This window comes from Anolis carolinensis, chromosome 1, assembly GCF_035594765.1.
Source record: "Anolis carolinensis isolate JA03-04 chromosome 1, rAnoCar3.1.pri, whole genome shotgun sequence".
Taxonomy (NCBI): domain Eukaryota; kingdom Metazoa; phylum Chordata; class Lepidosauria; order Squamata; family Dactyloidae; genus Anolis; species Anolis carolinensis.
Genome location: NC_085841.1, coordinates 292746026 through 292772531, shown reverse-complemented (window position 1 = coordinate 292772531; position 26506 = coordinate 292746026). Strand labels below are relative to the sequence as shown.

The 26506-nt window shown below is 41.0% G+C and overlaps 1 protein-coding gene and 1 long non-coding RNA gene across 2 annotated transcripts in view; one reads left to right on the top strand and one right to left on the bottom strand.

Moving 5' to 3' along the window:
- trim44 (tripartite motif containing 44) overlaps positions 1-21408 on the bottom strand; it is a 177485-nt gene extending 156077 nt beyond the window's left edge. The window contains exons 1-2 of the mRNA XM_008105909.3: positions 21092-21408; positions 7987-8064 (exon numbers count right to left, since the gene is read on the bottom strand). Coding sequence (XP_008104116.2) covers positions 7987-8064; positions 21092-21289 — 276 coding nt within the window. The 5' untranslated portion in view covers positions 21290-21408. The remainder of the gene's footprint in view (positions 1-7986; positions 8065-21091) is intronic.
- A 13-nt stretch (positions 21409-21421) lies between these two features.
- LOC134295427 (uncharacterized) lies at positions 21422-23963 on the top strand. The gene is made up of 2 exons (XR_010001993.1): positions 21422-21786; positions 22702-23963. It is a non-coding gene; the product is annotated as an uncharacterized LOC134295427 (long non-coding RNA).
- Positions 23964-26506: the final 2543 nt, after the last annotated feature.

Genomic DNA, 26506 nt, shown 5'->3' with positions numbered 1-26506 from the left:
ATTCAATTAAGAGAACAGACTTAAAGGAGCCAGAGTAGAAATGTGATTGTTTTAAGTGATGGAGGAAGCAAGATAGATAGTGCTGCCATTGATTTTTACTCAGACAAAAGAATAATAAATGTTGATACTTAAGATATATAGCTCATAAATGTGTGAAAGGAAGCTTCTCCAGTCCTGATTAGGGAAGCCTTCTTGACATGCCCTTCGGAGTCAAAGAACCTTTCTGGAACTTGCCCATGGTTATGTACCATACACATTTCCTAAGTATATGGGTCGATAATTCACACACATAACCAATAAGAAGTTGTCTGTTATTTCCTACACACACCCTTTAAACATGAGCACAGCTGTTGAGAGCTACAACTTTAAGCCATAATGGTGTGCGCATATGTGCAGGCAAGCATGTGTGGGAGGGAGTGCTTAACCTTTCTTCATTCTGTTCTTACTTTTTGCTCTTCCTTCAACACACTTTTTGTCTGATGGGAGACTGAAACACACATGCAACTTTCATGTGCAGTACATGCCACAGTTTTGGTTCAAACTTTTTTATAACATGTTTCGAGAAGAAAAAGATATTAATTTTCCTGTTTGCAGAGTTGAAAGCACTGTAGCAAAAGGAATATGGATTGATAATTTTAAACATCTTGTTTCTGTTGGACATTATAATCTCTGCATCAATATGCTGTGTTGTTTTTTTATTCATTTATCTGAATATGAATATATTCAGAATTATATGATTTTTTTTAAAGGAGGGGGAATCAGCAATCCTGTAATCAGACTAATTGTGAATAATAAACACTTATCAAACTGGTTAAAAATACTAGACAGGTATAACCCTTCTCCCTCGTGCTCTCTGCATTAAGTCTGTTATCTCCAGGACAGTAAATCATAGAATGAGAAAATATAAAGGGTGTTATAGCTGGTGAAATGTGCAAAATAAAATGAAAGATAAATCATTTAAATGGAAAATATCAGCTAATGATATTGCAATGTCACCACAACTGATCCAATTGCATCTCTGAAAGAACTGGGGAAAAATCGAGATAGTAAAGTATCATAGGTAACGGTAAAGGTTTCCCCTGACCTTAAGTCCAGTCGTGTCCAACTCTGGGGGTTGGTGCTCATCTCCATTTGTAAGCCAAGGAGCCAGCATTGTCCATAGACACCTCCAAGGTCATGTGGCCAGCATGACTGCATGGAACGCCGTTACCTTCCCGCCGGAGTGGTACCTATTGATCTACTTAATTTTGCATGTTTTCGAACTGCTAGGTTGGCAGAAGCTGGAGCTAACAGCAGGCGCTCACTCCGCTCCTCGGGTTTGAACCTGGGACCTCTTGGTCTGCAAGTTCAGCAGCTCAGCGCTTTAACACACTGAGCCACCGGTGTAAGCTTAATGGAACAATATTCAAAATATTGTGATGTAGTTGAATTTTAGTGAAGACTCAGTTAATTCTACATACGGAAAGTAAAGTAAGTAAAAGTTTATTTGTATACCGCCCTCTCTCCCGAAAGGAACTCAGGGTGGTTTCCAATATAAAATCAGCATAAAACATTGTACAATAAAACACTGAAAACACTATAAAACGCTATAAGAATTAAAAACAAAAACAAAACATAACAATTGACTAAATTGAAAAGTTTGGATTCAGTCCACAGATACTTCTCTCTAATATATACTTTTCTATTAAGATTTCTGTATACTCAGAGAAACCTTGGAAATAATTTGTGTAGCAGAGGTTCTTAAAGTTAATATATGGTTGAAAAATATATAATGAAATTGTTTTTGCTTAAACCTAATATCAGAGATATTCTTACTCTTTCTGCAGGGAAATTCCCCATCTAACTCCACCAATTGCATAACAATTATTATTACTTTAGAAATTATTCTACCATACATTTTTGGAGGAAAAGAAGATGTTTACAGAAACAGAAGATGTTTATAAATAATATGGGGAAACTATGGTAATTGTGAAACAGCACACAAAGGGAGACTTAAAAATTTTCAAAAGAACTTTATTGATCAAAGAAAATGCAGAAAATATATTGTGGTGATAAATGTCTTTTGTGGGCTTTGTTGTATTTTGCACTACCCCTCAATCTATGTGATCTGTCCTAAAAGTAATGAGAATGATTTTTGTGTATGAAATGATAAAGGGACAGGAAAGGAAAGTGGTGATTGAGGCAGTTGAGGCATGCAGTTTGACATACCCAGGCATACAGTTTGACCTTCGTCAGTTGAGTCTGCACCTTTGTAGCAGTCGGTACATTAGCAAAGTGTGTACTAGTATTTGTGTCTTCTTATGGGGAAAAAATGTGGAGGTGTCTGGACTCCAGACACCTCAACTTCAAGACATTCCTCAACTTCAAGAAATGAGAACAATGTGGCTCATGTGAAGGCTATTTTCAATGCTCCCACACCAACTGTACAGCCCTGTCCTGGCTCCATGTGATTTCTTTCCCAAGAAATCCACCTCAAAGAACATCATTTTGGGAGAGTTGAAAGATCCAGATAGCTCCGACAAGGGCTTTGAACAACATCTCAAGAGAAGATGGTCTGCGAACATTTAGAAACAAATGCGGTCATTGCTAATAGCCAACACGGATTTACCAAAAACAAGTCATGCCAAACTAATCTGATCTCTTTTTTCGATAGAGTTACGAGTTAGGTCGATACAGGGAACGCTGTAGATGTAGCGTACCTGGATTTCAGTAAGGCCTTCGACAAAGTACCCCATAACCTTCTGGCAAACAAACTAGTAAAATGTGGGCTAGACAAAACTACGGTTAGGTGGATCTGTAACTGGCTAAGCGAACGAACCCAAAGGGTGCTCACCAATGCGTCTTCTTCATCTTGGAAAGAAGTGATGAGTGGAGTGCCGCAGGGTTCTGTCCTGGGCCCGGTTCTGTTCAACATATTTATTAACGACTTAGACGAAGGGTTAGAAGGCATGACACTAAACTGGGAGGGATAGCTAACACTCCAGAAGACAGGAGCAGAATTCCAAACGATCTTAACAGACTAGAAAGATGGGCCGAAATTAACAAAATGAAGTTCAACAGGGACAAATGCAAGATACTTCACTTAGGCAGAAAAAAATGGAATGCAAAGATACAGAATGGGGTACTCCTGGCTCGACAGCAGTACGTGCGAAAAAAATATTGGAGTCCTCATGGACAACAAGTTAAACATGAGCCTACAATGTGATGCAGCTGCTAAAAAAGCCAATAGGATTCTGGCCTGCACAAATAGGGGTATAGCATCTAGATCCAGGGAAGTCATACTACCCCTCTATTCTGCCTTGGTCAGGCCACACTTGGAATACTGTGTCCAATTCTGGGCACCGCAATTGAAGGGAGATGTTGACAAGCTGGAAAGCATCCAGAGGAGGGCAACTAAAATGATCAAGGGTCTGGAGAACAAGCCCTATGAGGAGTGGCTTAAAGAACTGGGCATGTTTAGTCTGCAGAAGAGAAGGCTGAGAGGAGACATGATAAACATGTACAAATACGTGAAGGGAAATCATAGGGCGGAGTGAGCAAGCTTGTTTTCTTCTGCCCTGCAGACTAGGACGCGGAACAATGGCTTCAAACTACAGGAAAGGAGATTCCACCTGAACATCAGGAAGAACTTCCTCACTGTAAGAGCTGTTTGGCAGTGGAAGTCTCTCCCCCGGACTGTGGTGGAGGCTCCTTCTTTGGAGGCTTTTAAGCAGAGGCTGGATGGCCATCTGTCGGGGGTGCTTTGAATGCGATTTCCTGCTTCTTGGCAGGGGATTGGACTGGATGGCCCATGCAGTCTCTTCCAACTCTATTATTCTATGATTCTATTATTCTACGACTTTCTTTACTACTATGAGAAATGGCAGTGAAGCTGGAATTGCTGTATTCGATCACAAGGAGCCTATTTTGAAGGGGATAAACTGCAATTGTACTTACATTCAATAAAAAATATTTTTCAGTCATTCTCATAACCTTTGGGACAGACCACATATTTCACAATAGTCTAAATGACTATGTATTGGCTATTTACTGACAAGGTAATGGATCCACCACTGGAGCAACAAAGAGTTCCTTATAAATAGAAGTTAGACTCCCATTATATCACTTGCCATGTAAGCTATTTTATGGTAGAACTGGTTAGAGTCAGGGCCTTTTTAAAATAAGAAAAGAACTGAAAATGTTTGAAGCTGCTGGGAGGAGGTAATGATGTGACAACTACCTGGGAAAGAGACATACATTATTATGGAAGATAAATATGAATATTTTTAAAGGCAAGATGTTAAATAATATTTTCCGACATCAATTGATTTAATCCAGTGTTGGCCATATGCAAATCCCCCCACCCATTTTTGCAGCTCCCAGAAGAGATGAGAGAAACCCTCTCTTCTTGGCAGTCTTCAAGAAGCATGGTTTTCTTTTTTAAGAAAAGATTTAAAGCAAACTGCAAGTGGACATCCAGCCATTTCTGGTTTTGGCAGGAGATACTAGTGCTGGCCACAGCTGAAGGGGGTAGAGTGAGGATTAGCCTCTGGAGCTGCCAAAGTTGTCCTCTTCTACACTTAGAAGATAATAATTTTAAAGATGGTCCAAGCATCTGTTATTTAACATGAAAAGAGAAAAATGGAATTAAATGCTGAAAGAGTCTGCAGCCTGTGGTGATGATTTCTGTATTTGGCAGACAAGTCAAGGGTGTATTGCCTTCTTTTATTTCCAAAACAGAGCTGAAAGAAATAGCAAGGCAATACTCATCTGACATAGTTGTTTTGTTGAGAAATGTTAAAAATGACATAATCCAGGGATTCTCAGCCAGTGTTAGATGGAGCAAAATAGTTACCAAAGACAAAATTGCACTATGAGACCATGGAATATACTGCAGAAAGCAAACGTTGCCTGATAAGATTTAAGTGAAGAAAAACAGCTGCTCTTTGGGACACAAAATTGCTCATCAAGAGAAAGCCTCCTTTACTTGAGTATTTCTGCTTTTGCATCATGTACAAAAGTAATGTGTGGTCTCACATTGATTGATTTTCTTCTCCTTATAAATTGTATAAAATTGATTAGATATTTCTTATGTGTTCTTTTAAAGAAAAAACTTAATGAGATATATATATTTTAAAAGTCCATAAACTTAACAGGGGCTTCCTCCCTCCACAACTATCCTGTCAGTCAATACTTCTCAAATAATACCTGCCTTAATGTAATGAATCCATTAAACAGAAGTATTACAGTCATAGATTACCTGTCTTATTCTTTTATTGATGAGTCAAAGAACTTTTAATCACCTGGCTTGCCTAACAAAGCAACTTACATTTATTAATTTTGTACAGATGCTAAACACAGTTCAAAGTGTAAACCATACGTCTTTGTATTATATTCCCCAATACTGCATCACATGATTACTATTCTCTTGATCCTAATGATAGCATTTCTCAAGTTGGCTTTACTCAACAAAGAGCTCATATCACAACATTGGAAGCATGTACTCTGGGTTCATATTGACACTCCCCACACACATATCATAAACACGGAACTCATAGTAGATTCTGAAAAATTTAGACTGGTAAAGTACTATGCATTCAAGTCCCAGAAGATGTTTAAGTTATTTACTCTTGCAGTTCTATACCTAGATACCTAGATTCTTTATCTAGTAATAGGTCTCACAACAACTAAACAATCCAATTGGTACATACAGCATTATGCTGCCAGTAAATAATTCTAAAACTAAAATAAATCATGGAACCATTATTTATTTATTTTATTTATTTCCAATATTTATATCCCGCCCTTCTCACCTGAAGGGACCATGGGATACTGGCACATAAATTCCCACCTAGATAACCAGGGCCTATGACAAAATGCTGCAATGTAAAGTGCTCCTTTGCAGAACTCCTGAAATCACATTCTCCAATTTTAGTCATTCAACAGTCCCTCAGAATTCCATGCCTGGTGAACATCTTCAGTCTTCACCGGTCCTTGAGGCTTTCCCCAGAAAGAGAATACCATGTGGTGTGTGCTGGGGGAATTGCTTTTTATTATTGTTTGTTTGTTTGTTTGTTTAGACTACGAAATCAGAAATGCAGAGGGAGATTTACCCTTTTTCATCTTCCCTTACTACAATATCATGATTCCCGGACAACTCTACAGCTTATTTCAAATGCAGACAACCCTTAATACATAACTTTTCTGTCCTATCAATAAATAAATAAATAAATACATGTAAATATTTACTAATGGTTTAATGGAGTAGGTATGCAAAAAGGCCACAAAACTTGAAAACATTTTTTTCTACAGAACCAGAAATATACTGCCAAAGAATGCAAGTTATTTTTCCAAGAACAAATATGTGGTGACACAGTGGATTAAACCATTGAGCTGCTGAACTTGCGGACCAAAAGGTCAGTGGTTCGAATCCAGGGAGGGGGGTGAGCTCCCACTGTTAGACCCAGCTTCTGCCACCCTAGCAGTTCAAAAACATGCAAATGTGAGTAGATCATTAGGTATTGCTTTGGCAGGGAAGGTAACTGCACTCCATGCAGTCATGCCGGCCACATGACCTTGGAGGCATAAACGGGCAATGCCAGTTCTTCGGCTTAGAAATGAAGATGAGCACCACTATCCAGAGTCAGACATGACTACACTTAATGTCAGGGGAAAACCTTTACCTTTAGTAAATCTTTAAATAAGTGATTAAATCTAGTGTTGATACACACAGAACAAAATTATATTCCAAAAAGCACATCCAATGTATTCTCTCTAGAAACCTCTAGATTTTCCAGGTGACTTTATGTTCAATTTCCAGCAGAAGTTAACTAAAGTTAAACTGGAGGATCAAGAGATTCCCAGACAGAACATTTAAATCACATACACAAAAATGAAACTGACAACTATAGTGAACCAATTAAAACCACATTCCAAGCATAATAAATATAAAGACTCAAATAAAAGATTATGCTACCACCATTAACAAAAACTGAAAGGCCATTTAAATTAAAAGGTTGTTGTCTGTCAGTGAAAATAAAAGCAGAAAGAGAGCCAACCAGACCCCCATGGGTTGCTCTAGCACCAAAAGTGGCTTGTAGGGCTGCTGCCAAGGGGGCAGGAAATCCACTTTTGATTTCATAGTGCTCTGAGTTGTACAGGAGTTCCCTCAGTGCCAAACCTCAGAAGAAACTAAGCAGCACCTGAACGCTCCCGTAAAATGTGGAACAGCTGTAAGAAAAGCAGCCTTAAAATCAAGAATGGATTTGTTACCCCAGCATCAATAATTCAGCCATCCTCTCTTATCTCCCGTACTTGAGAATACTTCACATTTAACAAAATGTAAGGATCCACAAACATAGAGACATCGTGTCCAGAAGGACTCTGGTATTATGTCCATATGGACTTGTGCAAGTATACAGACAATGTATCTATGGTTTTATATAACATAAGGTAGTTTTAGTGTACTACCCATGTGCTCTACGGATGGATTTATGAATCACATGTCACAAAACAGCTTAGACCTTCAAGGAAAATAATCCAATACAGTATAAACAGATAAAAATGCTGGACTTGGCAAGGTAATCTCAAAATCTGAAGCACAATGGCTAGGCTGGGTCCCACTACTGCATTACATCTTGGCTATGAGGGTTACTGGGGCAATATTAGCACTATCAAAATGCAGTTAAAACCTAAGATGGAGGTCCCCCAAAGTATGTTTGGATCAAATGTGAAAAGACACACGCTTGACAAAAAATAGTGAAATATTAAGGTCACTGGTGCTCTGTTCAGGGAAAACAAATACTGATTGTGTTATTTCAAGCTAGAGAGAGGGGGAGGGAGGGAGAGCAGAGGAGGCTAAAAAGCTACTTATCTCTAGGCATATATAAAACTGGCTCTTTTAAAATTAGATCTTAATGCAATGTGCTGACAGTTGTTAGAAAGGCAGTTTGTTTTACTCAAGGAAATGAAAAAAAATCAGCAATCATGTTTCTTTTATCAACTTACTTTAGGGTCTGCACACTTGAACTGTAACCTCCTCACCATCTCGAGCATGGCCGCTTTCAGGTTGATAGGTTCTCTATCCTGAAAGACAAAGAGGGTGGTCACTCCTGCAAATATAAGGAAGATTTCCATAATAGAACTGGAGGGAAATGGAAAAGGAGCAGCCATCTCTCAGCACTTTCTGTTAGCCAAGTTGCCCTGAATACATTCACTCATTCTTTTGGGACTGGGGTTAAGCAACCAAGAAGAAAAGATATATCTGCCAAGAGCAGTGGGAGAACTACTGGAATGAAAATTAAATGCAATTGCACAGGACAAATCATTCACTGCAGGCTCAAATTCTGCCAGATGCTCAGCATTCTTCACTGCTCCTCAAGTCAAGAATTCAATGATTGTCAAGCAGGGACTCAGCACCTTTTAGCATAATGGCCTTATGCAGAATGTGCCTGCAATGGTGACCTGCTTCCATGTTTCATTTATTTTCTGTAATTGGTATTGGCTGCCCAATAATTTAATCTTGCACTTTTCTGGTCCCATTTGGATGATGGAGCCAACGGAAAGAACTAATTAACAAAATAATCAAGAGTTCACACTTCAAAAGACAAAGCAGTAGGAACCTGTGGAGTTCTCGGAATATTTGCTTCTTTTGCTTGAACTAGCCTCTCTTTAAGACTAAATTGCAGTTCAGATTTAAAGGGTGAGGAGAGATATTGACAGTAAAACAAGTATCTGAGGGAGGAAAACTTGAAACAGCATTTTGTCTTCTTGTCCTGTTTTTCTTGGAAAGATCTGTGGTTTTGAGAGTACTTTTCTTTTTCACTGACTGAAGAGTGATTCAGTATGTCATCTATAGCATTTGCCAAAGAATACGGTATTTACAAGGTCCAGAAATACCTCTTGAAAGATATTCTGGACTATATGTAGTGTTAAAACACATTTGTGAATTGTTCTGTTGCTGCCGAGAGACAGCCATCACTACTGAACTCTGTTCACACCCCGATTCCACTACTTCACAGCAACCATTTCATTAAGGTTGAATAGCCACCAAAGACAGTGATCAACTACTTATATACCCACAGCAGGTTGGGTGACTTCCAGGAAACACTTGGCAGTTTCAAAGCCCACATAATGTGTTGGCTCTGATCTTTATACTTTCTATTGTTACACCCAATTTCTTTATACCTCCTTAGCATTCTCAAATAAAATTCTGGAAATAACTCTCACATCACCATTCCAACCAGGACCTTCAGGCTTTTTACATATTAGCAGTTTATATTGTTCTATGTTTGTATGGTAACATTAAACCGTTCTCTTATATATAGCCAATAAATACAAGCTTCCAAGCGTTTGATGTATGGAACGACTCTATCATATAAACAGAATACCTCAAGAAACAAATGAGAAAGAGCTGATGCTGTGTAGTGGTTTGAGTGTTGGATTACCATTCTAGAGACTAGGTTTTGATTCCCTGCTTGGCCATGGAAATCTTGGGTGAATCAGCCACAGAAAACCCCATGATAGATTCATCTTAGTCACTGTAAGTCAGAAGCTACTTAAAGGTACACAACAACATGAGTTCATTCCTAGATCAAAAAAAGTGAGCATTCTAAACAAGAAAACCACTATGGTACAATCTGTAAGTATTAAATGAGAGCAGTTATTCTTCAGTTATCTGATGCAATGATAGACAATTATCTCCCCTTCTGCTAATGAACAGTACCATGTTTACGCCATACTATTATGATCACATTTACATAGTTTTCTGCAGAGAATACTTCACTTTGAGTAGACCTGCTCTAAAGGGTACAAGCTGAAAAGTCATTATTCAAAATCTTACCTCATGCTTAGATAAGTGGAAATTAGGTCCCTTCTACACTGTCATATAAAATGCAGATTATCTGCTTTCAAGTGGATAATATGGCAGTGTAGACTCATATAATCCAGCTCAAAACAGATAATGTGGATTATTTACGGCAGTGTAGAAGGGACCTTGGACAAGTATGTTAACTATCAAATTTTAGATTTTTAATTTCTCATGCAGGAATAATGTTGTCCTTCCTTACACAGCTATTGCAAGATTACAGAGATTATGCCTGTGAAGCACTTCAAATAATGTTCTCTTCCACACCAGAGGATAACAACAGAAAGCTGTATTGATCTGGAGGGACTGATCCACCCATATCCTGCTCAATTTATGTTCAAGGATACACTGAACATAGGGAGTGGGAGTAAAAATTGGGAGTAAAATTGGGAGTACTCAGTGGGAGTAAAAATTACAGATACGTTAGTGACAAATAGATGGGTAAAGACACAAAAGCAGAAAATACAAACAAAAGAAAATGTTATTTTGTCTTTTTGGCCAAATTTTAACACAGCCTGGGTTTGCATTGCTAAATGTTATTTTATTCTCTTAGTTCAAGATGGCATTCTTATTCTTGGTCATGGCAATAGCTTTTACCTTTCCCAAAACTGGGGCAAAGAAAATCCCTGACAAGTGGGAGTTACGGTATATACTCTAAAGATTTCTAAAGGCATCAATAATACATTGCAAGCTTCAGAGATTGAGTAAGAAGGAATTCAATGGTCTCTCTAAATATGTGATATTAGTAAATGGCAGCAACATGAGACACAGCACGCAGACAAACTGAAGAATATTCATTCATGTCACCACCATATAATAATATGGGGTGTGATTGTCCATGTTTTTGTTTTGTTTTGTTTTTTTGCATTTGTTATGGGTTCCAGAAATGAACCCTTGGAGATAAAGCAGGCCAATTTTGTTGAAGCTCTCATAGAGAAAGCTTCTTACCAGCATGAAGTTTGGTACGATCACTTTTGCTGCATTTCTGTTCATCATTAAAGGCCTCCTGATGAAGAAACTCAAGTATAGTGAAGTAATGAAACTTCTACATTTAAAGCAAGTCAGCACATATATAACAAATGTGTACACACAATCGAAAAGCTTAGTTGCTAAAAACTCTTTGCCGGTTGCCACAAACACAAATAAATAGGGCAGTCCGGATGCACCGAAATTTTAAATACAAATTAACAGGAACATCAGTTTATAAGAAGGAAAAGATGTTTAAGAAAACTTTGCCTTTAAGATGGCCTTGTGTACATACTCTCACCCACCCAATCCATGATTCCCCTAACTCTGGCTCTGTTTACATAAAAAAGGAGTAAGTCAAATAATCCACTGAGCTTTTTTTTTTTTTTTTGGGGGGGGGGGGGGGGGAATGAAACGCTTGCCCAGTCACCTGAAAAGTAAATGGTCATGTAAGTGTACAACAGACATATCTAGGTTGGCAGACTTGTATGCCAGCAGCTTCTTCTTGCATCTGCAAATATGAGAAGCCTTGTCTAAATAATATGCACAACTGGCTTCCAGCCAGACTTGTGAACTTGTGCTCCACTCCTGGATCATGACAGTTTGGAATTGGTTACATATGGTACTCAGACAAGATGTTCCAAATGTATTTCCAGACTTGTGGAATACTGCCCATATTATCTAAGTGTTGCATGACAAGTACATTTTATGAGGCATAAAAAAGAAATAGAAATTAAGGTTGTAGAATTAACTGCATCATTTCAAATTGCAAGGAGAAAATAACATTTTTAATAAAAAATAGTTATATGCACCTCAAAAAAATTTGGCATTGTTTCTATATGTCTTCAAATCATTTTTGACTCGTGGTGATCCTATCACAAGGTTTCTTGTTAAGAGGGAGATTATCATCACTCTCTGAGGTCGAGTACATATATCTTGCCCATGGTCATCCAGTGGGTTTCCATGGCCAAATGAGAATTCAAACTGGCTTTTACACTGAAAGAGTAGTATATGACTTATTCTCAGATCTCTGTTTTATAGGGATTTGCTTTCAGCACAACTATTATGGAGCTGAGAAGATCTCTGGATATGTACTGCAATAAGTAATACTCGAAATACACACCGTTCCAAGATGGCCAACTGGAATACTCGCGGAGCTTGGGGATTTACCCAAGATTTCTGGGAATTGTAGTTCAAACACATCCTTATCTAATAGAAGTATTCATAAAAACAGGAAATACTGTTTCCCCCCCTAAGAAATAGCATAACATATGACCAAACTGATATTATCTAACATCCAAAAACAAATAATGCCCTTTTCAAATAACCCAGGCATTGACAGGTACCCAAGCTAGTATTAAATAAAAGCCAGATGGATACTAGTAGGGAGTGATTTGGTTGTGTTTTCCTGACTAGTAGAATGAGGTTGAACTAGATGGCCCTTGTGGTCTTTGTCAATACTATGTTTATCCAGTTCTGTGTCTCAACAGTATCGATTCTATCAGGATTCACGTCTCTGAATACCCATTTTTCATACATAAAATTTTGAATAAATCTTCTGGGTGTAACAAAATAGTTCAAACAAGCAACAGTAATACTGAAACAGGAAGCAATGAAAAAATCTGTATAAGATTTTATTCTTTTAGCATTAGAAACCAATAATGAATAGAAAGTAATGCACCAAGAACATGCAAGGAAAAGAACAAGCAAGGAACAATTAAGAAGAGTCTGTTTCTCAGTGGAAGCTACAACTTTGCAGAACACCCTTTTTGAAAAATAGACTGGTAACTAAGGAAGTTAACACTATCGCTGAAACAACTCCTACAGCTATGTTTTCTAAGAACTGCCCCAAAACAAACTACTAAGACCTGAGAGAACACCTAAAATTAAACATATCAGCTGTGCCTTAGTTTGCAGGAGATATGGAACTGTGAAAGCAAACTACGGCAAGACTGGCCTCCATTTTCGACCTGCACACAAAGATAGGATTGCTGGAAATATGTTTCCTGCTTACACACAGAAAACTACAAATGCAGAAGAGTAGGCCAAGAAACTGAAGCATCACTATCAATTACACTTCTGAAATCCTATAATACTAATTATAGGATTTCCACACAAGAAATCATATAATTAGCATTATTCAACCTGCTGTCCTCCAGATCTTTTGGACCACCATTCCTGAGATTTCTATCAATCATGGTAGCAACAGACAATCTGTATTAAGATAGAGAAGCCTATCCAGTGCAGCCAGTGCTGATCCTTTTTTATTCAGCAATATGCATAAATCACAGGTCAGGTGAAACCAACATATTGCTGAGGCTATCTTTATCCATCATCCTCCCTACCCAACAGAGCACATCAATTTTAATCATGGAAGAATTTGGCTGCAGTTATTATAAATCAATTTTGTGATACAGTCAGATTGTTCCAGTCATTGTACCAATGATCAATACTTCTCCTCAATAACCTATGCAACTCCATACATTATGGAGAATTTTTCAGTTACCATCTACGTTCACTTAATATAATTATATGGAGATTTGTAAACCAAACCACAAATGTTATTAGTCCATATACATTCTTAGTAGCTTGCCTACCCTCAAGTACAGGAGTCCTCAAACTTTTTAAGCAGGGGGCCATTCCACAATCCTTCAGATCAGGGGTCTCAAACTTTTTAAACAGGGGGCCAGTTCACTGTCCTTCAGACCGCTGGGGGGGCCGGACTATAGTTTAAAAAAAACTATGAACAAATTCCTATGCACACTGGACTTATCTTATTTTGAAGTAAAAAAACAAACAAACCAGGAACAAATACAGCCTCAATGCTAATAATCATAATAATAAAAAATAATAAAGAGGATTGGAAGAGAGCCCTTGGGCCATTTAGTCCAACCCCCTCCTGCCTTTGCGTACCAAAAGCACAAGCAAAGCACCCCTGACAGATGGCCACCCAGCCTCAATGTTGTTAATAATAATAATATAATAAAGAAGGTTGGAAAAGATTCCTTGCACCATTTAGTCCAACTCCCTTCTGCCTTTGTGTACCAAAAGCACAAGCAAAGTACCCCTTAATAATTAATAAAATAATAATTAAAATACCTTTGTAAACACAAGCAAGTCTCCAACTCCAGGCAGGCACAGGGCGAGGGAGGAGGAGAAAGCGGGAAAGGCTCATGCAGCAAGAGGGAGGAGGCGGGAAGGGCGGTGTCAGCATGCACCTTCCTTGGAGGAGGAGGAAGAGGAGGGAGCTACCGCCGCGGGGCAGGATAAATGCCTTTCAGGGGCTTCATGTGGCCCACAGGCCATAGTTTGGGGACCCCTGCTTCAGACTGTTGAGGGGCCGAATTATCATTTGAAAAAAAAATGAACAAATTCCTATGCACACTGCATATCTTATTTGTACAACAACAACAACAACGGAAAAATACAATATTTAAAAATAAAAACAATTTTAACCAACATAAACCTATCAGGATTTCAATGGGAAGTGTGGGCATGCTTCTGGCCAATGAGATAGTCAAGTTAATTAGGATTGTTGTTGTTGTGTGCCTTCAAGTCATTTCAGACTTTGGGTGAGCCTAAGTCTAAAACTGAGGGCGGGGGCCAGGTAAATGACCCTGGAGGGCTGCATCAAGTACATGAGTTAGAAATGGTCTATGAGAAAGTGGGAGATGTATTTTCCAAATTGCAAAACCTGTCCTTTCTTGGTCTGTATAGAGCAGGTATGGGCAAACCTGGGAGTTGCATGTGGCCCTTTGAGCTCTTTTCTCAGACCCTCCTCTCACTCTGTCCTATCAGTATGAGGATGCTATGACCCATCACACGCTCGTGCTGAGAGGAGTGCCGGGGCAATCACATATGGCCTCAGCACCAACCCTGGGGCAGAGCCTCTTCCTGGCCTTCCTGGCCTGCTGCCCCTTGCTGGCACACTCCCCTTCTTCACAACCTCTGCCCCTGGTGATGAGGAGGGTGGCTCCTTTTCCGCCTCCTCTTTCTCCTCCGCCGCCACCTTCTTCAAGGGCACGGTCCCCCTTGGAAAGTCACTCCGGGAAGATGCACTGGCCCCAAGGTGGGGACCTTCAGGAGGCGGTCCATGCTATTGCCTCAAGGAGGAGCAGGAGGGAAAGGAAAAAGGAGACCCCTGGCAGCCGCTTACCTAGAGGAGGATTTGACATGCCATGCAGGCTCTCCTGCCCTTCCCTCCTGCTCCTGTTTTTCTTCTTTCCAAGGGAGAACTTATCCTTGAGGAAGGCAGCGGCTGCAGCAGAGTAGGAAGAAGAAGTGGTGGAGAACTCCCTCCTGACCCGCCCACCCTGCTCCCCCTCCCCCCCTCCCCCCCCCCCCCCCCCCCGTCATGCGGCCCTCAAGTTAGGAAGTTTGCCCATGCCTGGTATTTCTGTTCACTTAAAACCCAAAACCAAACCTCAACAGATACCAAGGGCCTACTGTGTATGTAAAATAAAGATGAAAGCATTTCTTTGAAAACAACAGGAACAACATCCAAGAAAGTCTGTTTACCACAAAACTATTAAAATATCTTTAATTCTAGTTTTTAATCCTTATACTAAAACAGCTTTGTCTCATGCTCCACATATCTTATAGCCTTACAGAAAGATGGGACTTAAACTTTCCACTAAAATAATATCATTCCAAGTCTTTACAGTAAAATGGTAGAGTAAAAAGTCAAGGCTTGGCATAACTGGCCAAATTGCTCTTTTCTCTTTCCCTTAAACTCAAATTCATAATTATTTTTGTCATTAAGAATCTCCCTCTGTGCTTAAAACTCTGCTAATTTCATTCACAACATACTTTTAAAAAATAGGACTATGTCAGCGATTCACAATGTAATGAAATACAACAGCAGCTCTTTCTCCATCAAACGATAAAAGACTGCAAACCTCTGGAAACATAGCTATATCTTGGAAGCTATTACTACAAATATCTGAGAAGATGATCTGTACAGTAAGATTTTTGTATATTCTGTATCCTAGTTTTTTTCTTCCATGAACTTTCACTTTCTGAATAGTTTATAAACTGTTCACAAAGATCTTGCTACAAAGAATATCTCCAGATGTGGAAATCAACAGATAACAAGTGGGCTTCGATGTGGCTACTCTACCCTCGATCATACCCATGCAGTCAAATAGCTACTGGAAAAAAGCAATTAATATCAAGTTCCAGTTTGTCTTGATTTCGTTGATTACCAAAAGGTCTTCGAATCAGTTGAGATAAGTACTATCCTTAATGCTCTACACGAAGCCAGTTTAAATCCAGCGTATGTGAACATCATAAAAAGGATGAATACAGGATGCACAACAAGTATTAAACTGTTGTCAGAAGTGTGTCATATCAGAATAAACGAAGGAGTGTGTCAAGGAGACACAATATCACCAGAACAGTTTGCATTGACTTTGGGAAGCCTTTTCCAAAAAATTAAATTTAAAGGTGGGATTTCAACGGACAAAGAACATTTTTCTCATCTCTTCTTCACATAAAATTGCATCCTTTTCACCAAAAATCGAGTAGATTTACAACATGCTCTCCAACAATTAGCACAACTCTCAAAATCAGTAGGACTGGAAATGAACTTGAAGAAAAAAAATGGATGAAAAATGAGCAGTGTGTCCAGTGCCGCATCATTCTAAACGAAGATGAAATTGAGGAAGTGATTGAATATGTATATCTTCGTCAACAAGTACAGTCAAATAATTTGGAAATGGCAAGTGCGCAAAAAGATGCAAGGCTGCTTGGATGGCTTTTAATTGAAACCAGGCAGAGCTAACAGGTGATAAGCTGCCAATGAAGGTCAGAGCAGATATCTTCAACACTACAGTCTTACCAGCAATGTTATACACATCTGAAACATGGACAACAACAAAGTTAGAGGAGGAAAAAATAGAAGTGACTCAGAGAGCAATGGAAAGGTTATGTGGTATGACAATAAGAGATAAAGTCAGCAATAAAGAGCTGCACCAAAGAACCAGGGTACATGACATGGTCAATGAAATCTATGAGGCAAAAAGGAGATGGACAGGGCATATAGCATAAACAAAAGACAACTAATGGACATGTTGACTAACGAACTGGATACCAAGAAACCACAAGTGGCCCTTGGGCAGACCTCCGTCTTGATGGGACGAACCAATGGTTAAGCTATTTGGCCAGAAATGGGGAAAAAGGTACAGGATTGTATATTTTGGCAGATGGTAGATTTGAGTGAAGCCCAAAGGAGAGTGTCAACGACAAATCGGAGAAGATAGGATAAGACTTTCACTATCATGTCCGGGAGCAGAATGAGCGCCCGCTGTTAGCCCCAGCTCCTGCCAATCTAGCAGTTCGAAAACATGCAAATGTGAGTAGATCAATAGGTACCGCTTTGGCGGGAAGGTAACGGCACTCCATGCAGTCATGCCGGCCACATGACCTGGAGATGTCTATGGACAACGCCGGCTCTTCGGCTTAGAAATGGAGATGAGCACCAACCCCCAGAGTCGGCCACGACTGGACTTAACGTCAGGGGAAAACCTTTACCTTTACCTATCATGTCCAAGTAATCTTTCAGTGCCCTAACCAGTGGTTCTTGGGTATGTATTACTAGACCCCACAGCCATCATGCACAATGGTCACAATGTCTGGGAGTTGAAGTCCAAAACACCTGGAAGACTAATAATTGAGAAGCACTGGTCCAAAGAACAGGGAACAATGATCCCAAGAACATATTGGACAACGTGCTTCTCATAGAAAGCTGCTGTGGAATCATAGGACTCGTAACATACGGTAAAACGATTTTTCACAGTGTGGAGAAGATAACAGAGAAGCTTATCTCCTTCTTTCCAGAATAGGACCTGAAGTTAAAAAACTGACCAGAAATAGACTCCAGACAGAAAAAGATCTTCACACAGCCACTAACTGATGGATGGCATGGCATTAAATGGGGATTAGACAAAGAAAGTGTATGGCAAACAGCAACTATTGCCCATGATAAACTATAGACAAATTCCAGGTAACTGAAGACTAATCAGGAAGACATGGACTCTTTCGTAAACTTACATGACCATTTACCTACCAGTTGACTGGGCAAGAGTCTCCCTTTCCCTCAAAGCTCAGTGGATTATATCTGATTTACTCCTTTATAATGTAAACAGGGTCAGAGTTGGGTGAATCATGGATTGGGTGGATGAGAGTACCTACACAAGGCCATCTTAAAAGCAACATTTGTTTAAACAGCTTTTCCCTCTTGCAAACTGATGCTCCTGTTAATTTGTATTCAATATTTCAGTTTACACCAGGCATGGGCAAACTTCAGTTCTCCAGGTGTTTTGAACTTCAACTCCCACAATTCCTAACAGCTTACCAGCTGTTAGGAATGGTAGGAGATGAAGTCCAAAACACCCAGAGGGCCGAAGTTTGCCTATGCCTGAATACAGTACAAATTGTTTAGTTTATCATTGTATTTAAACTATGTTGTACCCTGCCTCGAGCCCCGAAGAGAGGTGGGTAGCCAATAAAATGTACTATTGTTGTTCCTCTTGGGGTCCAAGCGAAAGGAAGCCCCCTCACAGGAGCATGTCTCTGCCTGAGTTTGAAGCCGAAAGTCACCTGCTCAGGCTGCTTGGTGTCAGCTTGGCCGAGATCCCTAAATAACAACAACAACAACTTTATTTATAACCTGCCCTATCTCCCTGAGGGGACTCAGGGAGGTTTCCAACAGAAAAATGGCAAGCATTAAATGCCAAAGATGAACAATAACCAATAAACAACCAAAGTAAAACCAATTATAATTATAAGTAGGGAAGGTTCTTAGACTAGTAAGTTTGGATTTACGGGGAAAAGGCAGAAGTAAAGGATTTGTAAGAGTTGTAATCAGCGAGGTAGCCTTTTTCCAGCATTGCATTCAGATCTGTCTAGAAATGGAAAATGTTTAATCTATGACTTGGGAAAACCCAACTGCCTCCATTCCATTACTTTGTATCACTATCTGTAACTCAATCAGTGGTTGAAACCAGATAAGAAACTCTCCCCTGAGAACATAGAAGATTGGGCAATTTGGAACAGACTATGCTCTGGCACAACAAGATGCAGAGCCAACCTTAAGAAAAGTGGAGTCCATGACATGCGGGTGTGGAGAAGAGCAAACCACAGACCACTTACTACAATGCAGCCTGAGTCCTGCCATATTCACATTGGAGGACCATCTTACAGCGACACCAGAGGTATCCAAGTGGCCAGCTTCTGGTTAAAGGAAATTTAGTATAATGCCAAGTTTTTAACTTTGTGGGTTTTCTATACATTATAGCTATATTCTGAATTCGCTTCTGACATGATAAATAAAATGAATTCCTTTGTATCACTATTTCTTTTCCAGCCACGGTTCCCATTGCTGAGGTGTGGGCAGAAATGCCAGTGGCCTTACAAAGCCACAAGGACTGTGATGGCTCCTACTGAAATGTGGGGGAAATCACCCTGCAGATGCTGTGCACATGTTATTTGGATAGCACCACTAGTGTCTGCATAGTAGTAGCTGGGAATAAGAAAACAGTGTCAGCAAAATGGTCAGATTCGGGGGCTCTATTGTGAAAGGGAAGCCCCAGCCCCCGGTGGCGCAGCGGGTTAAGCTGCTGAGCTGCTGAACGACAGGTTGGCAGCCATGTGACTTGAAGGTTGGGTTGCTGATCTGCAAGCTGCCAGGTTCGAATCCCACCCGGGGAGAGCGTGGATGAGCTCCCTCTATCAGCTCCAGCTCCATGCGGGGACATGAGAGAAACCTCCCACAAGGATGATAAAACATCAAAACATCTGGGCATCCCCTGGGCAACGCCAATTCTCTCACACCAGAAGCGACTTGCGGTTTCTCAAGTCGCTCCTGACAAGAAGAAAAAAACTTCGAATCTGGGGAGCAAGGTGAGCTCCCGCTGTTAGCCCCCTGGACTACTCAAGTCCAAATGTAGTTAGATGATAGAGTTAGATTGAGGGAATCCTTTCCCTGTTTCCAAAGCATGCCTAGACAGGCTTTACTGTGTTTCACTCTATCCTGTTTACGTCACATCCCTTACTTTGAAGTTAGTAGAAATGTGAATCTTTAGGGACACTAACTTCCCATTGGTCAGAATGTCTTTTATGGCCCCAATAAACTGGACCATGAGATCAGAACCATTTTGGTTCCTTCTTCTCCCTTTGTTCTTCAAGCTAACAAGAAGCATCCTGCCATCTCTCCTGGCAAGATGTAACTATGTAGATGTTTGTTATTTTTCCTTTCTTATTTTTCCTTAGAAACCAGTCTATAGTAGTCTAGACAACTCCCAACCCTTTCTATCTACACTGGAGTTCTTTTTACTTGAATAAATACTTTTTGAACTTTTATTGAGACTCTGCGGTCCATTGCAATCCTAAAGGCTTTTCTTGTTCGCCAGTGTACTGTTGCATTTGAAAGCTTTGCTTTTGCTATTCTGCTGATTTTGGTGGAATCTCCCCCAGAGAGGGTTAAATTGAGAGATTACCATAACAAGCCCCACCTTCTGCCAACCTAGGAGTTTAAAAACATGCAAATGTGAGTAGATCAATAGGTACTACTCTAGCGGGAAGGTAATGGCGCTCTATGCAGTCATGCCGGCCACATTGTGGAGCCCCCAGATGGCGTAGTGGACTAAGTGACTTGAAGGTTGGGTTGCTGACCTGAAAGCTGCCAGGTTCGAATCCCACCTGGGGAGAGTGTGGATGAGCTCCCTCTATCAGCTCCAGCTCCATGCGGGGACATGAGAGAAGCCTCCCACAAGGATGGTAAAAACATCAAAAACATCCGGGCGTCCCCTGGGCAACGTCCTTGCAGACGGCCAATTCTCTCACTCCAGAAGCAACTCCGGTTGCTCCTGACACGAAAAAAAAATGCCGGCCACATGACCTTGGAGGTGTCTACGGACAATGCCAGCTCTTTGGCTAAGAAAGGGAGATGCGCACCAACCCCCCAGAGTCGGACATGAGTAGACTTAATGTAAGGGGAAAAACCTTTACCTTTACCTATTGCGAAAGGGCTCTTGAGGGTTTTTTTTTTTTTTTTCGTGTCAGGAGCAACCGGAGTTGTAATAACTCCTCCAGGAAGCTGGGCTTGGGTCTGTTCTTGAGGTGATCCAGTCAGACCCAAGCCCAGCTTCTTATAGGAGTTATTACAACCCTGCTTTTAGGGAGGGGAATTAGAGAGCCAGAGCTGCATAGTGGCTGGAGCATTTGGGCTGCACCCAGGCTGCAGAAGTGTGGCGCCTCCCTCCTACTGTGTTGCTGTCTTACCCGGAGGGCACGGTAGGCCTGGCCGAGGGTGAGGAGGCGGTGGTGGCGGTGAGGCCCAACCAGGGCGCAGACCACGCAGACCAGCTCCTGGTGCTCCTGGCAGTAGAGGCCCAGCTCCTGGCCGTGGGCCTCGCACTTCTTGAGCGCCGGGGCCCGGGGCTCGCCTTCGGGGCCTTCATGGAGCCCGGCCTCGGCCATGAGTGCGGCCTCCCCGCTTCTAGCACGACTTGGCGGCCGTGCGGTTCTTCTTTCCGCTCCTTGCGAAGCTTCTCTGCCTGTATTCCCTCTCCCGGCGGGACTTTCCTTGCTCCTGTTCAGCTGTCAGCTCCCCGAGGCTGACCCCTAGCACCCCTTTCCTTCACAACCCCCCACTTCCACTTCCGAAACACAGGCCAGGAGGACCTGCACCCTCGCTTTCGTTTCTTTCTGTGTTTGTTTTTTCACTTCCTGAGTCATTTAAAGTGGCGATGCCTTCCCGCTCTCCCGGTCAAGGCAGTGGACAAAGCGGTGTCGGTTTGGAGACTGATTTCCCCACCGGGATATTTATTAAGATCGGGTTTTCTGTACTTTTTTTTTGTAATTAAAATCAACCCCCCCCCCCGCTTTGTCTGGTAAAAGGGGGAAATTGCGACACGTTTCCGGGTCCCATTTAATTGCTAGACCTATTTGGGTGAGAGAAAGAGAAGAGTTTGAAGGTTAGTAATTGGTCTGGCAATAATCAGGAGGGAGGAATCCTTTGAAGTTGACAAAATGTTTCCCTCCCTTTTTGGGACGACAGAAGGCGGCTCAAGGGAAGAAGCAGCTGGGTCTATTTCCTGGCTGCAGGGGTGGATTGAGGGTTATATATGTGTGTGTTGTTGATGGGTTGCTGTGAGTTTTCCGGACTGTATGGTCATGTTCCAGAAGCGTTTCGCCTGCATTTATGGCAGGCATCTCCAGAGGTTGTGAGGTCTATTGGGAACCAGGCAAGGGAGGTTTATATATATCTGTGGAATGTCCAGGGTGGGAGAAAGAGCTCTTGTCTGTTGGAGGCAAGTGTGAATGTTTCAATTGGCCACCTTGATTAGCATTGAATAGCCTTTCAGTTTGAAGGTCTGGCTGTTTACTGCCTGGGGGAATCCTTTGTTGGGAGGTGTTAGCTGGCCCCCACCCTCCCAGTGTTTTCGGTCCAACCTAAAAACTTGGCTTTTTAACCAAGCTTTCCAAAAGGTTCAAATTGTAGACCCATTGGTTTTCTCACTGAAAGCACTTTATATGACTGGTTGGTTGTTATTCATTTTATGTCTATAATTACCACAACATTTTATTGATGTGTATTTTAGGGTTGATTGATTTTACTGTGGTATTGTTATGTATTGATGGTGTGAATTATGTTTCCCTTTCATATTGATGTATCTGTATTTATTGCACCGTATGTATTATTACATTATGAGTGCTTTGTAAGCCCCCTCAAGTCTCTTTTGGCAGATGGTGGAGGGGTAGAAATAAATTATTATTATTATTATTATTATTATTATTATTATTATTATCATTATTAGCTGGCCGTGATTGATTCATGTCTGGAATTGCTCTGTTTTTCTGAGTAGTGTTCTTTATTTACTGTCCTGCAGGGGTCTATCGTATACCATGCAGTTGTGGACAAGTTTGCATAGGGACCACCAAACGCAGCATTGCCCAAACACAAATCAAGGATCATGAAAGGCACTTGATGAACCAACCTGGGCACAGCATATTATTTGAGAACACAGAAATGCTGGACCACTCTAACAACCACCATGTCTGACTACGCAGAGAAGCCGTTGAAATCCACAAATATGTGAACAATTTCAACAGAAACCACAAAAATTAACAAAATCTGGTTACCAGTATTTTAAAAACTCTAAAATCAGGACAATAAATAAAGGACAACACTCAGAGATTGTGAGGTATATTGGAAACTAGGCAAGGGAGGTTTATATATCTGTGGAAGGTCCAGGGTGGGAGAAAGAACTCTTGTCTGTTGGAGGCAAGTGTGAATGTTGTAAAGCCAAGCCTTGAAGCTGCAAAGCCATTAGATGCTAATCAAGGTGATTAATTACAGCATTGACACTTGTCTGGGCAGACAAGAGTTCTTTCTCCCACCCAGAACATTCCAGGGATATATAACCCCCACTTGCCTAGTTTCAATATACCTTACAACCTCTGAGAATGCCTGCTATAGATGTGGGCAAAACATCAAGAGAGAATGCTTCTGGAACATGGCCATACAGCCCGGAAAACTCACAGCAACCCAGTTATTCTGGCTATGAAAGCCTTCAACAACACTTTGACTTCAAACCAAGAACACCTTCAAAAAAAGGGCATTAGTCCTTCCTGTAGGAGAGGTGTTGTGTGTTACTTTGTTACTCACTCACTAGATGGATTGACTCAGTCAAGGAAGCCATGTATCTGTGTGTGTGTGTTGGGATGTCTCTGCCATGGATTTCGGGGTCATGCTGTATTCCTTATCTGGGCAGCTGGATCATCCATGTTTCCTTAGAGCCAATAAGAACTGGGCTGCTTTATGGCCAATATGTAGCACCTATTTCTTCCTCTTTTTCCTTCCCCCAGAGTAAGTGAGAATCTTTCAGTAACTTTTCTTAGGTCAAAAGATATATGTGGCCAATCCAGAAAATAGTAGTATGTGTAGGTGCCATGTCTGAATCTAAGATGGCAGCAGTGGTCATGTGGACAACATTTCACTCTCTTTTCATCTAGAAAATTAATTTAAGTGGGAAAACAGCCATAATGTGAACAGAGCAGGTTGTTCCTAACATCTCTGTAACGCTTGCCATGTTGGATTCAATGATGGCTGTTGCAAATGTACAGTCACACATGAAAACACTTTGTAAAACTGCTGTCTCAGTTCTGTTCTGTGTCCAATTACCTCACTATGAAAACCTCGAAGGGAATTGTTGAGGAGAGACTTGCCCTTAAACAGCTAGTGCAATGCAACCAATAGCATTGTAGAGTGAGTTGGAACTCGGGAAGTACAAGTTGGAATCTACACAGCACACCATATGTTTTCGTGTATGTTTACAGTCAGTAACTAGTCAAAGTACATCTGGGAATGAGGAAGCAGATGAGCTATTCATGGTGTAATTAGCAAGTGTGGAGATTGTTAGGACCCAAATGGCAGAAAACTCATCAAAAGTATGACTGGGCAGTAAGAATCTATTATTGGGTCTGCTGGGTGATGATTGCAAGGAAGAAACTGTTTCTCCATCACATTTGCAACTGCAGAGTGACAGTGGGTGAACTGCTTTTTGGGTGTAGGCCTTCGTATGATTTAGTACAGGATTCCATCTTCAAAGGCTCAGCATAATATGATTGCAAAACACTTGGAGGATAAAAGTGTTCTCATCTGCTACTGCTTAAACACTACAGCTGGAACAGTTCACTCAATCACAGATATACGCTTTGAGGGCAAAGTGGTCAAGTCAGCAGCGGCTGTTCAACATCTGATGAAACTGTTTTCTAGGCCATGGGGAAAAAATCAATGGTTCTCTAGATGTATTGTACACTCTAGTAACTGCTTATAACTGTCCTGACTTGGACTCACTGAAGTACAAAATTTCTGGAAGGCCAAAATTTTCCCACACCTGCACTAGATCTGTTTCAGTTCCATTGTCGCACCAAAATTGGTCATGATGTGTGACCCATTCTTGAAGAGAGATGAGGGAACATAACACTATTGGTTCCATTAGACTCCTCAGAAATATTTGGTACCATTGGCAATAATATATGCCTACATCAACTGTAGAGATTGGGATTTAGAGGCACACAGTTTCATTGATTTTGTTTCTAGAGTGTTGTGTGGTTTTCCAAGCTGTATGGCCGTGTTCTAGCTGCATTTTCTCCTGATGTTTCTCCTGCATCTGTGGCTGGCTCCTCTGAAGGAGAAAATGCTGCTATAAAACAGCCATACAGATGAAAAAAACCACACAACACCCCAGTGATTCTGGCTGTTAAAGCTTTCAACAATTTTGCTTCTGTTTAAATGGCTGGTAGCTACAAATGAACAACTGTTGGTATCTTCCGTCCTTGTGTTATGAAGTTCCACATGGTTCCATCTGGTTCCCCATGCTGTTTAATATCTAAGAAACTACTGAGATAGGTAATCGAGGAGTTAAGGATTTGGTGTTATCGGCATACTGATAATACTCTGTTCCATGCCATCTAAATCAATGTCACACAAAGTAGTGGTCCGTGGACAGAGCTGGTCTGCAAGCTATTAGCAATGGGTTGATAATGAGTTCCTTGGAAAGAAAGAAATAGTTGTAGTCAATGCTCAAAAATATGGTGCGAATCCTTGGCACATTGGGGGGAAACCCTGCCATTCTCCTCTTCCCCTTATTCAGATGGCTTTTAAAACAGTTATCAAAATCAGGTAGGATGGCAGAAATATTATTTCATTGTCCAAACTTTATAATGGGTTGTGCTTTCAACCCATTTTTAACATGACAATCCCATCATGAGATTTTCTTGGCAATATTTCTTCAGGGAAGGTTTGTTGTTGTGTTCCTCTAGATAAATACCACTAATAAATTCATTCCTGATAGGAGAGGCACCAAAGGCAGACAGAGTGGTTTTTCATTCCTTCAGAAGATTCAGGCTCATAGCTTCAAACCATTCTTCCTTTTTGGGAGTTGGGCAATCTAGAAATGTACAGTAAATTCATTGCTTTCCCTCAGAAGGAGCTCTTCAAAGAAGCTGATCACTCTGGAGCCGGGGGGGGGGGGGGGCAAAAGAAAGAGTATATGCCAAAAGACTGAAGCTACCACTGGACTGAGCATCTTACAGCAGAAGTCTAGAGGACTGTGAACTCTTTTATGTGAAAACTTGTTGCATGGAATATGTCACAATGACAAGCCCTTTGCTAGTAAAACAGAAGGGGAAAGGAAGACACAATCATTCTCATGCTACCTTCATTGTCATGTTTATCTTGCATTTCACTAAAATCTTGCTTATTGTACTTGCACTGTTCGCACTGTGGGATTGATCCTCCATAAAAGGTTTACAAGATGCTTCCCCTCTCAGGCATTAGTGCAGGCTGCTGCCAGTCCCAAGGAGTCCTCTGTTTGAACTCTTTAAGCTGACAGATGGGGGGGGGGGGGGGGGGGGGGGGTTGGTCCCTAAATGAAAAAAAAATGTCTGTATTGCCGGAAATAACATGTTTTGAAGTGAACAAAAGAGGATAACAGATTTCTTGGGGTATGGTTGCCAGATGAAAATACTTTTAAAAAGGAAGAAGCAACAGGCCGCAGAAATGACACCAGCATTTGCTCAGTGGAGCCACAGTGTTCTGCAATGCAGGCAGCCCATTGTATTTTGCTAGGGCAGCAATGTTCTAAAATCGGAGAGACTTTTCAAATATGGTGCATTTGCAAATGTTTG